This window comes from Panulirus ornatus, chromosome 14 (genome assembly GCF_036320965.1).
Source record: "Panulirus ornatus isolate Po-2019 chromosome 14, ASM3632096v1, whole genome shotgun sequence".
Taxonomy (NCBI): Eukaryota; Metazoa; Arthropoda; class Malacostraca; order Decapoda; family Palinuridae; genus Panulirus; species Panulirus ornatus.
The window spans coordinates 37,742,939-37,760,976 of NC_092237.1; the positions used below are offsets into that span (position 1 = coordinate 37,742,939).

The 18,038-nt window shown below is 39.6% G+C and overlaps 1 protein-coding gene across 1 annotated transcript in view; it reads right to left on the reverse strand.

Annotated features, from left to right (window-relative positions):
• LOC139753341 (uncharacterized) overlaps positions 1-18,038 on the reverse strand; it is a 397,831-nt gene that overhangs the window by 365,820 nt on the left and 13,973 nt on the right. The window contains exons 2-3 of the mRNA XM_071669697.1: positions 16,117-16,211; positions 2,852-2,984 (exon numbers count right to left, since the gene is read on the reverse strand). Coding sequence (XP_071525798.1) covers positions 2,852-2,984; positions 16,117-16,211 — 228 coding nt within the window. The remainder of the gene's footprint in view (positions 1-2,851; positions 2,985-16,116; positions 16,212-18,038) is intronic.

Sequence of the window (18,038 nt, forward strand, 5' to 3'; positions counted from 1 at the left end):
AGTGAGAGGGTTAGGGAAAATGATTTGGTAAACAGAGAAGAGGTAGTAAAGGCTTTGCGAAAGATGAAAGTCGGCAATGCATTGGCTTTGGATGGTATTTCAGTGGTATTTATTAAAAAAAAAGGGGGTGACTGTATTGTTGACTGGTTGGTAAGGTTGATTAATGTATGTATGACTCATGATGAGGTGCCTGAGGATTGGCGGAATGCTTGTATAGTGCCATTGTACAAAGGGAAAGGGGATAAAACTGAATGTTCAGATTACAGAGGCATAGGTTTGTTGAGTATTCCTGGGAAATTATATGGGATGATATTGACTGAGAGAGTGAAGGCACGTACAGAGCATGAGATTGGGGAAGAGCAGTGTGGTTTCAGAAGTGGTAGAGGATGTGTGTATCAGGTGTTTACTTTGAAGAGTGTATGTGAGAAATACTTAGAAAAGCAAATGGATTTGTATGTAGCATCTATGGATCTGGAGAAGGCATGTAATAGAGTTGATGGAGATGCTCTGTGGAAGGTATTAAGAATATTTAGTGTGGGAGGCAAGTTGTTAGAAGCAGTGAAAAGTTTTTATCGAGGATGTAAGGCATGTGTACGTGAAGTAAGAGAGGAAAGTGATTGGTTCTCATTGAATGTTGGTTTGCCGCAGGGGTGTGTGATGTCTCCATGGTTGTTTAATTTGTTTATGGTAGAAGTTGTTAGGGAGGTAAATGCAAGAGTTTTGGAAAGAAGGGCAAGTATGAAGTCTGTTGTGGATGAGAGAGCTTGGAAAGTGAGTCAATTGTTGTTCGCTGATGGTACAGCCCTGGTGGCTGATTCGTGTGAGAAACTGCAGAAGCTGGTGACTGAGTTTGGTAAAGTGTGTGAAAGATGAAAGCTGAGAGTAAATGTGAGTAAGAGCAAGGTTATTAGGTTCAGTAGGATTGAGGGACAAGTCAATTGGGAGGTATGTTTGAATGAAGAAAAACTGGAGGAGGTGAATTGTTTTAGATATCTGGGAGTGGATCTGGCAGCGGATGGATCCTGGGAAGCGGAGGTGAATCATAGGGTGGGGGAGGGGGCGAAAGTTCTGGGAGCGTTGAATATTGTGTAGAAATCGAGAACAGTATCTCGGAAAGCGAAAATGGGCATGTTTGTATGAATAGTGGTTCCAACAATGTTGTATGGCTGCGAGGCGTGGGCTGTAGATAGAGTTGTGCGTAGGAGGGTAGATGTGCTGGAAATGAGATGTTTGAGGACAATATTTGGTGGGAGGTGGTTTGATCGAGTATGTGATAATTGGGTAAGAGAGATGTGTGGTAATAAAAAGAGTGTGGTTGAGAGAGCAGAAGAGTGTGTTTTGAAATGGCTTGGTGACATGTAGAGAATGAGTGAGGAAAGATTGACCAAGAGGATATATGTGTCAGAGGTTGAGGGAACGAGGAGAAGTGGGAGACCAAATTGGAGGTGGAAAGATGGAGTCAAAAAGATTGTGAGTGATCGGGGCCTGTACATGCAAGAGGGTGAAAGGAGTGCAAGGAATAGAGTGAATTGGAACGATATGGTATACCGGGATGGACGTGCTGTTAATGGATTGAACCAGGGCATTTGAAGTGTCTGGGGTGACCCATGGAAAGTTATGTAGGGCGTGGATGTGGAAAGGGAGCTGTGGTTTTGGTGCATTATACATGACAGCTAGAGACTATGTGTGAATGAATATGGCCTTTGTTGTCTTTTCCTAGTGCTACCTCGCGCACATGAGAGGGAGGGGGTTGTTATTTCATGTGTGGCGGGGTGGCGATGGGAATGAATAAAGGCAGACAGTATGAATTATGTACATGTGTAGATATATATATATATATATATATATATATATATATATATATATATATATATATATATATATATATATATATATATATATATATATATATATATATATATATATATATATATATATATATATATATGTCTGTGTGTGTATATATAAGTTGAGATGTATAGGTATGTATATTTGCGTGTGTGGACGTGTATGTATGTACATGTGTATGTGGGTGGGTTGGGCCATTCTTTCGTCTGTTACCTTGCGCTACCTCGCTAACGCGGGAGACATCGAGAAAGTGAAATATAATATATATAGTATAGATAGATAGATAGATAGATAGATAAATGGATGGATACATAGATAGATAGATAGACAGATAGATGGATGTTATGATCTCACTGGTCACTGCTGATTGTATGAAGGTTAAAATCGAACGTGTGTAAGAGCTGATACAATTGTATTTAACTTGTAATTTTTCTATACATGTGGCACGACATGTTTCGTGGAGACAATCCACTTCATCAGATGCCAGTACTTAAGAAAGTTATTGAAATTCCAATATCGCACTTGAGCTCGCCGTCTAGCACCAATCTGTACAGACCAACCACTGTCTTCTTTGTCTGGCTGTAAAACCGTAGTAAGGTTGAGTGGTTATGGGAGGGAGGGGGGGGGGGGTCCTGTGGCAGGGGTATCCCTGGGAAGATGGGTGCTTTAAACAACTTTTCTTATGCTTTCGTGTTTCGTCAGTTCTCTGATAATGATTTGGGTAATGCTAGCATGGACTTTAAATTTGCCTGGGGACAAATCAATGTTGTTAGTATTAGCAATTAAGATATTCAATGACGTTAAGTGTGGCATAATCAGCGGAGAGGTATAGAATAACGGGATTTTTAAGATCTGTGGGATGTCTATTTTCATGACAATGCTTAGCGATCGTATTTTTGTGGTCATCCCTGCGTATATCATTTTCATAGTATATCTGAAGAGAAGCTGCATAAGTTAGATGGATCGTTCGTCCTATGAAATAAAAATTCTAATATGAACTAACTGGTCGAAGGTGCAGTTGGGTCCATGCCTGGAGACGAACTCCTTAATAGAAAGGCTGTTTAAGTCTTCTTGGATGGTAGGGCAGTTCAGCAGTTCGCAGGTTCCTTCAGCTCCTTTATATCCCTGGCACAAACCTGTAGTAGAAAACGAAAAAGATAACTTTATGTAAATCACTCTCAATCTTTTTGCCATACATATACTTGGAGAATCAAGACGCTTTGCACAGAATTTGTTTCACTTTATCTTGACTGACATTTCTTCTAATCGTTTCTATTATACTTAATCGCTGTCTCCCGTGTCAGCGAGGTAGCACAAGGAAACAGATGAGTAATGGCCTAACCCATCCACGTACACATATACATAAACGCCCATACACGCATATATGCATACATATACATTTCAACGTATACATACATGTGCATACACAGACATATATTCACATACACATGTACATATTCATCCTTGCTGCCTTCATCCATTCTCGCCGTCACCCCGCCACACATGAAAAAGCATCCCCCCCACCCACCCACCAAGGAGGTAGTGCCAGGGAAATACAAAAAAAGCAACATTTATTCACACTCAGTTTGTAGCTGTCATGTGTAATGCACCGAATCCAAAGCTCCCTTTCCACATCCAGGCCCCACAAAACTTTCCATGGTTTACCCCAGACGCTTCACATGCCCTAGTTCAATCCATTAACAGCACATCGACCCCGGTATACCACGTCGTTCCAATGCACCCTATTCCTTACACGCCTTTCACCCTCCTATAAGTTCAGTCCCCGATCACTCAAAATCTTTTTCACTCCATCCTTCCACCTCCAATTTGGTCTTCCGCTTCTCCTTGTTCCCTCCACCTCTGACACATATATCCTCTTGGTCAATCTTTCTTCACTCATTCGCTCCATGTGACCAAACCACTTTCATACACCCTCTTCTGCTCTCTCAACCATTCTTTTTATTACCACACATCTGACAGATTTGTATAGCCTAGGTATGACCATCTCGAGTAATAAAAAAAGTGGAAGATTGGGAAGTAAATGATGCAATTATCCCTTGACAGTTTGTGAACCTAAAGGTTAAAGGTAAAAATGACGTTGGAGGAAATAAAGACTTAAGAGTAAAGGATATTTCCACAACTTCGTTGTTTGCCGAAAGAAAGATCTATCATGATATAACAGTCAGTTCTCGTGTAGCCGGCTTTCACACAGAAAGGAAAGGAAGCGTCAGACAGACACTTATCATACTTTCAGCTCTTGGTGGCAAGGACACACGTAGACAACTCACTAAAGCAGTCGCTGACATGATGCCTGTTAAACGTCATGCCTGACGGAGAAGTTTAGTTGGGTAGAAGTAAAGAAATGGAAAGCTTTTGATTCCACTGTGGATAATTGAGAAGTAAGAGACGAGTCTCATCAAATATGCAAAAAGTACTCCATACTGAGGCGAAGAAGGCTATTGTAAATTTAGAATTGCTTCCCAAATGAAAACTAATTACAGCATCAGTACAGTACCTGTGACAATTATATGGGGCATCCACGCTAAAATGTGGGATAATACTACACCCTACAAGTGTATGTTATTAGAGGGATGGCCTATGATGTTTTGATACCAGAAGAAAAAGTGACAAATTTCATCAATTTACCGTTTTCCAATATTCGGTTACCTTCACAGGCCCCAATTAAGACTTGGAATATGTTCAGTGTGAGAAAGAGAACGCACATCAGTAAGGAAAGCAGGGAAAGTGATTTGAATATGTAAAGTGTAATCATCGATGTAAGAGTAACAAAGGGGATAGTTTCAAAAGAAAAGATCATTTACGGAGAGAAGAAATAGAGTAAGCTGTAGGACAGTACCCTGAGGGACACCACTGCTGATAGAATGAGAGGCTACCACAATGTAATGACCGGAGAAGAGGACATACATTAGAGAACAGAGAAGCAGAAAAGCCTAAGGAAGGAAGCTTAGAAAAGAAACACTGGACTGGTTAGACGTGTTATTATTCCCAGCAGTATCGAGGATCCTTTTGAGACACAGTTAGGGTATTAGATTTTTGTAGAGTCCAAAGGGCTCATTGTTTTGAAGAAAATCTGATCTTCCAAGATGGGCTTTGACTGAATACAGATTCCCCGGTTAAGAAGTAAAACTCAATCATTTAACTTTCATCTCAGTTATGATGTATTTTGGTATGTCTAGTCTAACTAAGCTATTTCTATGATGCAACAAACTTAACAATCATAAATCAGAAAATAGCCTGATTTATGGTCAGTTGTACAACATTAGCCATGCAACATGAACTTCTGATGGTCAGCTGCACAACTTTACCCATGCAACATGAATATGTAATGGTCAGCTTTGTAACATTTGCCATGCAATATGAACTTCTAATGGTCAGCTATACAAAATTTGTCATGTAGCATAAAATTCTAATACCCAGCTGTACAACATTTGTCATGCAACATGAACTTCAAAATTTACCATGTAATATAACCCTTAAATGGGATTCCTTGAATAATTTCTTACCAGAAATCTTTAACATAGTTAGCGAAGAGCAGAATAAAATGATATCTATGAAATGGAATGAATATATCAATACGCTTAAGATTACAGTGAAGATAGTACATAGTCAGCGAGGAACAGGGTAGAGTATTCTACATTCATGAAATAGATTGAGTCTACCAATATGTTTAGGATTACAATATGATGACAAAGATAGTACATAAGAGACACAAAGGTATGGCATACAAACACAAAACTATCTTTATTATATTATTATACTTTGTCGCTGTCTCCCGCGTTGGCGCAAGGACACAGACAAGAGAATGACCCAACCCACCCAAATACACATGTATATACATACACGTCCACACACGCACATATACATACCTATACATCTCAACGTATACATATATATAGACACACAAAGACATATATATATATATATATATATATATATATATATATATATATATATATATATATATATATATATATATTTTTTTTTTTTTTTTATTATACTTTGTCGCTGTCTCCCGCGTTTGCGAGGTAGCGCAAGGAAACAGACGAAAGAAATGGCCCAACCCCCCCCATACACATGTATATACATACGTCCACACACGCAAATATACATACCTACACAGCTTTCCATGGTTTACCCCAGACGCTTCACATGCCTTGCTTCAATCCACTGACAGCACGTCAACCCCGGTATACCACATCGCTCCAATTCACTCTATTCCTTGCCCTCCTTTCACCCTCCTGCATGTTCAGGCCCCGATCACACAAAATCTTTTTCACTCCATCTTTCCACCTCCAATTTGGTCTCCCTCTTCTCCTTGTTCCCTCCACCTCCGACACATATATCCTCTTGGTCAATCTTTCCTCACTCATCCTCTCCATGTGCCCAAACCACTTCAAAACACCCTCTTCTGCTCTCTCAACCACGCTCTTTTTATTTCCACACATCTCTCTTACCCTTACGTTACTCACTCGATCAAACCACCTCACACCACACATTGTCCTCAAACATCTCATTTCCAGCACATCCATCCTCCTGCGCACAACTCTATCCATAGCCCACGCCTCGCAACCATACAACATTGTTGGAACCACTATTCCTTCAAACATACCCATTTTTGCTTTCCGAGATAATGTTCTCGACTTCCACACATTCTTCAAGGCCCCAGGATTTTCGCCCCCTCCCCCACTCTATGATCCACTTCCGCTTCCATGGTTCCATCCGCTGCCAGATCCACTCCCAGATATCTAAAACACTTCACTTCCTCCAGTTTTTCTCCATTCAAACTCACCTCCCAATTGACTTGACCCTCAACCCTACTGTACCTAATAACCTTGCTCTTATTCACATTTACTCTTAACTTTCTTCTTCCACACACTTTTCCAAACTCAGTCACCAGCTTCTGCAGTTTCTCACATGAATCAGCCACCAGCGCTGTATCATCAGCGAACAACAACTGACTCACTTCCCAAGCTCTCTCATCCCCAACAGACTTCATACTTGCCCCTCTTTCCAAAACTCTTGCATTTACCTCCCTAACAACCCCATCCATAAACAAAATATATATATATATATATATATATATATATATATATATATATATATATATATATATATATTTGTTTTTCTTTCAAACTATTCGCCATTTCCCGCGTTAGCAAGGTAGCGTTAAGAACAGAGGACTGGGCCTCTGAGGGAATATCCTCACCTGGCCCCCTTCTCTGTTTTCTTCTTTTGGAAAATTAAAAAAAAAAAAACAAGAGCGGAGGATTTCCAGCCCCCCGCTCCCTCCCCTTTTAGTCGCCTTCTACGACACGCAGGGAATACATGGGAAGTATTCTTTCTCCCCTATCCCCAGGGATAATATATATATATATATATATATATATATATATATATATATATATATATATATATATATATATATATACATAATTCATACTGTCTGCCCTTATTCATTCCCATCGCCACCTCGCCACACATGAAATGAAAACCCCCTTCCCCCGCATGTGCGCGAGGTAGCACTAGGAAAAGACAACAAAGGCCACATTCGTTCACACTCAGTCTCTAGCTGTCATGTAATGATGCACCGAAATCACAGGCACCACAAAACTTTCCATGGTTTACCCCAGACGCTTCACATGCCCTGGTTCAATCCACTGACAGCACGTCGACCTCGGTATACCACATCGTTCCAGTTCACTCTATTCCTTGCACGCCTTTCACCCTCCTGCATGTTCAGCCCCGATCACTCAAGAGTCTTTTTCACTCCATCTTTCAACCTCCAATTAGGTCTCCCACTTCTCGTTCCCTCGACCTCTGACACATATATCGTCTTTGTCAATATTTCCTCACTTATTCTCTCCATGTGATCAAACCATTTCAAAACACCCTTTTCTGCTCTCTCAACCACACTCTTTTTATTACCACACATCTCTCTTCCTATTATTACTTACTCGATCAAACAACCTCACACCACATATTGTCCTCAAACATCTCATTTCCAGCACATCCACCCTCCTCCTCACAACTCTATCTATAGCCCACGCCTCGCAACCATATAACATTGTTGGAACCACAATTCCCTCAAACATACCCATTCTTGCCTTCCGAGATAATGTTCTTGACTTCCACACATTTTTCAACGCTCCCAGAATTTTCGCCCCCTCCCCCACCTATGATTCACTTCCGCTTCCATGGTTCCATCGGCTGCCAAATCCACTCCCACATATCTATAACACTTCACTTCCTCCAGTTTTTCTCCATTCAAACTTACCTCTTAAACTATATAAGCAAATTCACTTTTACTGAAGCTAATATACTAGACTTCCAATACTACATAAACATATCTTGGACGCTGTTTATCTTACATATAGTTATGTCCTGGACATTGTTTATCTTACATATAGTTATATCCTGGACATTGTTATCTTACATATATCCTGGACATTGTTATCTTACATATAGTTATATCCTGGACATTGTTATCTTACATATAGTTATATCCTGGACATTGTTATCTTACATATAGTTATATCCTGGACATTGTTATCTTACATATATCCTGGACATTGTTATCTTACATATAGTTATATCCTGGACATTGTTATCTTACATATAGTTATATCCTGGACATTGTTATCTTACATATAGTTATATCCTGGACATTGTTATCTTACATATATCCTGGACATTGTTATCTTACATATAGTTATATCCTAGACATTGTTATCTTACATATATCCTGGACATTGTTATCTTACATATAGTTATATCCTGGACATTGTTATCTTACATATATCCTGGACATTGTTATCTTACATATATCATCTGGACATTGTTATCTTACATATTATTCCTGGACATTGTTATCTTAATATTCCTGGACATTGTTTACTTACATATATCCTGGACATTGTTATCTTACTTATAGTTATATCATGGACATTGTTATCTTACATATATCCTGGACATTGTTATCTTACATATAGTTATTCCTGGACATTGTTATCTTAACATATCATTCTGGACATTGTTATCTTACATATAGTTATATCCTGGACATTGTTATCTTACATATATCCTGGACATTGTATTCTTACTTATAGTTATATCCTGGACATTGTTATCTTACATTATATCCTGGACATTGTTTATCATTACATTATGTTATATCTGGACATTGTTATCTTACTATATACTGGACATTGTTATCTTACATATAGTATATCCTGGACATTGTTATCTTACATATAGTTATATCCTGGACATTGTTATCTTACATATAGTTATATCCTGGACATTGTTATCTTAAAATATATCCTGGACATTGTTATTTACATATATCCGGGGACATGTGTTATTCTTACATATTGTTATATCCTGGACATTGTTATCTTACATATATCCTGGACATTGTTATCTTACATATATCCTGGACATTGTTATCTTACATAGTTATATCCTGGACATTGTTATCTTACATTTTTATCTGGACATTGTTATCTTACATATAGTTATATCCTGGACATTGTTATCTTACATATATCCTGGACATTGTTATCTTACATATAGTTTATCCTGGACATTGTTATCTTACATATATCCTGGACATTGTTATCTTACATATATCCTGGACATTGTTATCTTACATATATTATATCCTGGACATTGTTATCTTACATATATCCTGGACATTGTTATCTACATATAGTTATTCCTGGACATTGTTATCTTACATATGTGTATCTCTGGACATTGTTTATCTTACATATAGTTTTTATCCTGGACATTGTTATCTTACATATATCCTGGACATTGTTATCTTACATATATCCTGGACATTGTTTATCTTACATATATTATATCCTGGGACATTGTTATCTTACATATATCCTGGACATTGTTATCTTACACTATAGTTATATCCTGGACATTGTATCTTACATATATCCTGGACATTGTTATCTTACATATAGTTATATCCTGGACATTGTTATCTACATATATCCTGGACATTGTTATCTTACATATAGTTATATCCTGGACATTGTTATCTTACATATATCCTGGACATTGTTATCTTACATATAGTTATATCCTGGACATTGTTATCTTACATATATCCTGGACATTGTTATCTTACATATAGTTATATCCTGGACATTGTTATCTTACATATATCCTGGACATTGTTATCTTACATATAGTTATATCCTGGACATTGTTATCTTACATATATCCTGGACATTGTTATCTTACATATATCCTGGACATTGTTTATCTTACATATAGTTATATCCTGGACATTGTTATCTTACATATATCCTGGACATTGTTTATCTTACATATAGTTATATCCTGGACATTGTTATATCCTGGAGATAGTACAATCCTGGACATAGATATACCCTAGATATAGTTGTATCCTGGGAATATTTATGCCCTGAATGTAGTAAAACCTCTTGACATAGTTATAGTCTGGATATAGTACAATCCTGGACATAAATATATTCTGAATATATTATAATCCTGGACATAGATATTTCTTGGACATATTTATATCTTGGACATAGTTATACCCTGGATGTAGTATAATCCTAGGCATATCTATGCCCTGGATATAGTATAATCCTGGATACAATTACCCTGGATATAGTATAATCTTGGACATAATTATATATTGGATATAGTATAATTCTGGACGCAATTATATCTTAGATATAATATAACCCTAGACAAAGTTATACCCTGGATATATCATAACCCTGGATATAGTTTAATCCTGGACAGTTATATCCTCAAATTAGTAAAATCCTGGATATAGTTCTGTCCTGCCTATATTATAATCCTAGACATGGTTATATCCTGGAATTAATATAATCCTAAACATACTTATATCGTGGATATGGTATTATTCTAGATATAGTATATTCATGGACATAGATATATCCTGGATATAGTATAATCTTGGACATAGGTCTATCCTGGATGTAGTTATATACAGAATATAGTATAATCCTGGACATACTTATATCCTGGATATTGTATAATCCTGGAAATAATTATACCCTGGATGTGGTATAATCCTGGACAGTTATATCCTGGATATAGTATAATCCTGGACAAATTATATCATGGATATAGTATAATCCTGGACAAATTATATCATGGATATAGTATAATCCTGGACAAATTATATCATGGATATAGTATAATCCTGGAAATAGTTTTATTCTGGATTTAGTATGATTTTGGGCACACTTATCATCCTGGATTTAATATAATCATGGACATAGTCATATTCTGGATAAAGTATAACACTGGACATAGTTTGGACATATTTGTACCCTGGGTACAGTGTAATCCTGGAAATGGTTATACCCTGGATATAGTATAATACTGGATATAGTTATAACCTGGACTTGATACAATTATGGACATTGTTATATCCTGGATCTAACATAATCCTGGATATTGTAATATGATAAATATTGCATAATCTTGGACATAGTTATACCCTGGATATAATGTAATTATGGTTAAAGTTATATCCTGAATATAGTATAATCCTGGACATGATTATATCAAGGACATAGTATAATCCTGGAAATAATTTTATTTTGGATTTAGTATAATTTTATTTTGGATTTAGTATAATTCAAGGCACACTCATTATCCTGGATTTAATATAATCATGGATATAGTCATATTCTGGATAAAGTATAAACCTGGACATTGTTTATACCCTGGATACAATCCAATCGTGGACGTATGTATACCCTGGATACAATCCAATCGTGGACGTATGTATACCCTGGATACAATCCAATCGTGGACGTATGTATACCCTGGATACAATCCAATCGTGGACGTATGTATACCCTGGATACAATCCAATCGTGGACGTATGTATACCCTGGATACAATCCAATCGTGGACGTATGTATACCCTGGATACAATCCAATCGTGGACGTATGTATACCCTGGATACAATCCAATCGTGGACGTATGTATACCCTGGATACAATCCAATCGTGGACGTATGTATACCCTGGATACAATCCAATCGTGGACGTATGTATACCCTGGATACAATCCAATCGTGGACGTATATATACCCTGGATACAATCCAATCGTGGACGTATGTATACCCTGGATACAATCCAATCGTGGACGTATATATACCCTGGATACAGTATAATCATGGACATAGTTGTATCCTCGATATAATATAATGCTAAACATATGTATACCCTGCATGTAGTATAATACTGAATATAGTTATATCAAGGACATATTATAATCATAAAAACAGTACAATCCTGGACATATGTATACACTAGTAAAGAACAGCAATAAGTAAGGGTACTCACTACCACTAAGAACAGCAGAAAGGAAGGGTACTCACTACCACAAGAACAGCAGTAAGGAAGGGTACTCACTACCACAAGAACAGCAGTAAGGAAGGGTACTCACTACCACAAGAACAGCAGTAAGGAAGGGTACTCACTACCACAAGAACAGCAGTAAGGAAGGGTACTCACTACCACAAGAACAGCAGAAAGGAAGGGTACTCACTACCACAAGAACAGCAGAAAGGAAGGGTACTCACTACCACAAGAACAGCAGAAAGGAAGGGTACTCACTACCACAAGAACAGCAGTAAGGAAGGGTACTCACTACCACAAGAACAGCAGTAAGGAAGGGTACTCACTACCACAAGAACAGCAGTAAGGAAGGGTACTCACTACCACAAGAACAGCAGAAAGGAAGGGTACTCACTACCACAAGAACAGCAGAAAGGAAGGGTACTCACTACCACAAGAACAGCGGTAAGGAAGGGTACTCACTACCACAAGTACAGCAGTAAGGAAAGGTACTCACTACCACAAGAACAGCAGTAAGGAAGGGTACTCACTACCACAAGTACAGCAGTAAGGAAGGGTACTCACTACCACAAGAACAGCAGAAAGGAAGGGTACTCACTACCACAAGAACAGCAGTAAGGAAGGGTACTCACTACCACAAGAACAGCAGGAGGAAGGGTACTCACTACCACAAGAACAGCAGTAAGGAAGGGTACTCACTACCACAAGAACAGCAGTAAGGAAGGGTACTCACTACCACAAGAACAGCAGTAAGGAAGGGTACTCACTACCACAAGAACAGCAGTAAGGAAGGGTACTCACTACCACAAGAACAGCAGTAAGGAAGGGTACTCACTACCACAAGAACAGCAGTAAGGAAGGGTACTCACTACCACAAGAACAGCAGTAAGGAAGGGTACTCACTACCACAAGTACAGCAGTAAGGAAGGGTACTCACTACCACAAGAACAGCAGTAAGGAAGGGTACTCACTACCACAAGAACAGCAGTAAGGAAGGGTACTCACTACCACAAGTACAGCAGTAAGGAAGGGTACTCACTACCACAAGAACAGCAGTAAGGAAGGGTACTCACTACCACAAGAACAGCAGTAAGGAAGGGTACTCACTACCACAAGAACAGCAGTAAGGAAGGGTACTCACTACCACAAGTACAGCAGTAAGGAAGGGTACTCACTACCACAAGAACAGCAGTAAGGAAGGGTACTCACTACCACAAGTACAGCAGTAAGGAAGGGTACTCACTACCACAAGAACAGCAGTAAGGAAGGGTACTCACTACCACAAGTACAGCAGTAAGGTAAGGTACTCACTACCACAAGAACAGCAGTAAGGAAGGGTACTCACTACCACAAGAACAGCAGTAAGGAAGGGTACTCACTACCACAAGAACAGCAGTAAGGAAGGGTACTCACTACCACAAGAACAGCAGTAAGGAAGGGTACTCACTACCACAAGTACAGCAGTAAGGAAGGGTACTCACTACCACAAGAACAGCAGTAAGGAAGGGTACTCACTACCACAAGTACAGCAGTAAGGAAGGGTACTCACTACCACAAGAACAGCAGTAAGGAGGGTACTCACTACCACAAGAACAGCAGTAAGGGAGGGTACTCACTACCACAAGTACAGCAGTAAGGGAGGGTACTCACTACCACAAGAACAGCAGTAAGGAAGGGTACTCACTACCACAAGAACAGCAGTAAGGAAGGGTACTCACTACCACAAGAACAGCAGTAAGGAAGGGTACTCACTACCACAAGAACAGCAGTAAGGAAGGGTACTCACTACCACAAGAACAGCAGTAAGGAAGGGTACTCACTACCACAAGTACAGCAGTAAGGGAGGGTACTCACTACCACAAGAACAGCAGTAAGGCAGGGTACTCACTACCACAAGATCAATAGTAAGGGAGCGTCCTCACTACCACAACAACAGCACTAAGGAGGGGTACGCACAACCATAAGAACAGCAGGAAGGGAGGGTACTCACTACTAGACGAACATCAGAAAGGGAGGGTACTTATTACCACAAAACAGCAGTAAGGGAGGGTACTTACTACCACAAAAAAAGCAGCAAGGGAGTGTACTCACTACAACAAGAACAGCAGTAAGGAAGGGTACTCACTACCACAAGAACAGCAGTAAGGAAGGGTACTCACTACCACAAGAACAGCAGTAAGGAAGGGTACTCACTACCACAAGAACAGCAGTAAGGAAGGGTACTCACTACCACAAGAACAGCAGTAAGGAAGGGTACTCACTACCACAAGAACAGCAGTAAGGAAGGGTACTCACTACCACAAGAACAGCAGTAAGGAAGGGTACTCACTACCACAAGAACAGCAGTAAGGAAGGGTACTCACTACCACAAGAACAGCAGTAAGGAAGGGTACTCACTACCACAAGAACAGCAGTAAGGAAGGGTACTCACTACCACAAGAACAGCAGTAAGGAAGGGTACTCACTACCACAAGAACAGCAGTAAGGAAGGGTACTCACTACCACAAGAACAGCAGTAAGGAAGGGTACTCACTACCACAAGAACAGCAGTAAGGAAGGGTACTCACTACCACAAGAACAGCAGTAAGGAAGGGTACTCACTACCACAAGAACAGCAGTAAGGAAGGGTACTCACTACCACAAGAACAGCAGTAAGGAAGGGTACTCACTACCACAAGAACAGCAGTAAGGAAGGGTACTCACTACCACAAGAACAGCAGTAAGGAAGGGTACTCACTACCACAAGAACAGCAGTAAGGGAGGGTACTCACTACCACAAGAACAGCAGTAAGGAAGGGTACTCACTACCACAAGAACAGCAGTAAGGAAGGGTACTCACTACCACAAGTACAGCAGTAAGGAGGGTACTCACTACCACAAGAACAGCAGTAAGGAGGGTACTCACTACCACAAGAACAGCAGTAAGGAAGGGTACTCACTACCACAAGAACAGCAGTAAGGAAGGGTACTCACTACCACAAGAACAGCAGTAAGGAAGGGTACTCACTACCACAGAAACAGCAGTAAGGAAGGGTACTCACTACCACAAGAACAGCAGTAAGGAAGGGTACTCACTACCACAGAAACAGCAGTAAGGAAGGGTACTCACTACCACAGAAACAGCAGTAATGGAGAGTACTCACTACCACAAGAACAGCAGTAGGGAAGGGTACTCACTACCACACGAACAGCAGTAATGGAGAGTACTCATTTAAACAAGACCAGCAGTAAGGAAAGGTACTCACTACCACAAGAATATCAATAAGGATGGGTACTCACTACCACAAGAACAGCAGTAAGGTAGGGTACTCACTACCACAAGTACAGCAGTAAGGAAGGGTACTCACTACCACAAGAACAGCAGTAAGGAAGGGTACTCACTACCACAAGAACGGCAGTAAGGAAGGGTACTCACTACCACAAGAACAGCAGTAGGGAAGGGTACTCACTACCACACGAACAGCAGTAATGGAGAGTACTCATTTAAACAAGACCAGCAGTAAGGAAAGGTACTCACTACCACAAGAATATCAATAAGGATGGGTACTCACTACCACAAGAACAGCAGTAAGGTAGGGTACTCACTACCACAAGTACAGCAGTAAGGAAGGGTACTCACTACCACAAGAACAGCAGTAAGGAAGGGTACTCATAGCCACAAGAACAGCAGTAAGGAAGGGTACTCACTACCAGAAGAACAGCAGTAAGGGATGTTACTTACTCCCACAAGAAGAGCAGTAAGGGAGGGTACTTACTACCACAAGAACAGGAGTAAGGACGGGTACGCACTACTACAAGAACAGGAGTATGGAAGGGTACTCATAGCCACAAGAACAGCAGTAAGGGAGGGTACTCACTACCAGATGTTCCAGGCTCAGGACTGAAGTTTTCTGTTGTCGTCACTAATTGATGGCTGGATAACATGACTGTCACCAAGAACAGCACCTGACATCTGTCACAAAGTATACGATTATTAACCTGCAGCATAATGTGCGTATCACAAGTATTTACCTGCAGCATAATGTGCGTATCACAAGTATTAACCTGCAGCATAATGTGCGTATCACAAGTATTAACCTGCAGCATAATGTGCGTATCACAAGTATTTACCTGCAGCATAATGTGCGTATCACAAGTATTAACCTGCAGCATAATGTGCGTATCACAGGTATTAACCTGCAGCATAATGTGCGTATCACAAGTATTAACCTGCAGCATAATTTGCGTATCACTAGTATTAATCTGCAGCATAATGTGCGTATCACTAGTATCAACCTGCAGCATAATGAGCGTATCACAAGTATTAACCTGCAGCATAATGTATATCACAAGTATTAAACTGCAGCATAATATGCGCATTACAAGTATTAACCTGCAGCATAATGTGCGCATCACAAGTATTAACCTGCAGCATATTGTGCGTATCACAAGTATTAACCTGCAGCATAATGTGCGTATTACAAGTATTAACATGCAGTATAATGTGCGTATCACTAGTATTAACCTGCAGCATAATGTGCGTATCACAAGTATTAACCTGCAGCATAATAAGCGTATCACAAGTATTAACCTGCAGCATAATGTGTGTATCACAAGTATTAACCTGCAGCATAGTGTGCGTATTACAAGTATTAACCTGCAGCATAATGTGCGTATCACAGGTATTAACCTGCAGCATAATGTGCGTGTCACAAGTATTAACCTGCAGCATAATGTGCGTATCACAAGTATTAACGTGCAGCATAATCTGCGTATCAAAAGAACTAAGCTGCAGCATAATGTGCGTATCACAAGTATCAACCTGCAGCATAATGTGCGTATCACAAGTTTTAACCTGCAGCATAATGTGCGTATCACAAGTATTAACTTGCAGCATAATGTGCGAATCACAAGAATTAGCCTGCAGCATAATGTGCGTATCACTAGTATTAACCTGCAGCATAATGTGCGTATCACAAGTGCTATCCTGCAGCATAATGTGCGTATCACAAGTATTAACCTGCAGCATAATGTGCGTATCACAAGTATTAACCTGCAGCATAATGTGCGTATCACAAGTATTAACCTGCAGCATAATGTGCGTATTGCAAGTATTAACCTGCAGCATAATATGCGTATTACAAGTGTTAACCTGCAGCATAATGTGCGTATTACACGTATTAACCTGCAGCATAATGTGCGTATTGCAAGTATTGACGTGCAGCATAATGTGCGTATCACAAGAATTAGCCTGCAGCATAATGTGCGTATCACTAGTATTAACCTGCAGCATAATGTGCGTATCACAAGTATTAACCTGCAGCATAATATGCGTATTAACAGTATTAACCTACAGCATAATGTGCGTATCACAAGTATTAACCTGCAGCATAATGTATATATCACAAGTATCAACCTGCAGCATAATGTGCGTATTACAAGTGTTAACCTGCAGCATAATGTGCGTATTGCAAGTATTAACCTGCCGCATAATGTGCGTATCACAAGTATTAACCTGCAGCATAATGTGCGTATCACAAGTATTAACCTGCAGCATAATGTGCGTATCACTAGTATTAACCTGCAGCATAATGTGCGTATCACAAGTATTAACCTGCAGCATAATATGCGTATTAACAGTATTAACCTACAGCATAATGTGCGTATCACAAGTATTAACCTGCAGCATAATGTATATATCACAAGTATCAACCTGCAGCATAATGTGCGTATTACAAGTGTTAACCTGCAGCATAATGTGCGTATTACAAGTATTAACCTGCAGCATAATGTGCGTATT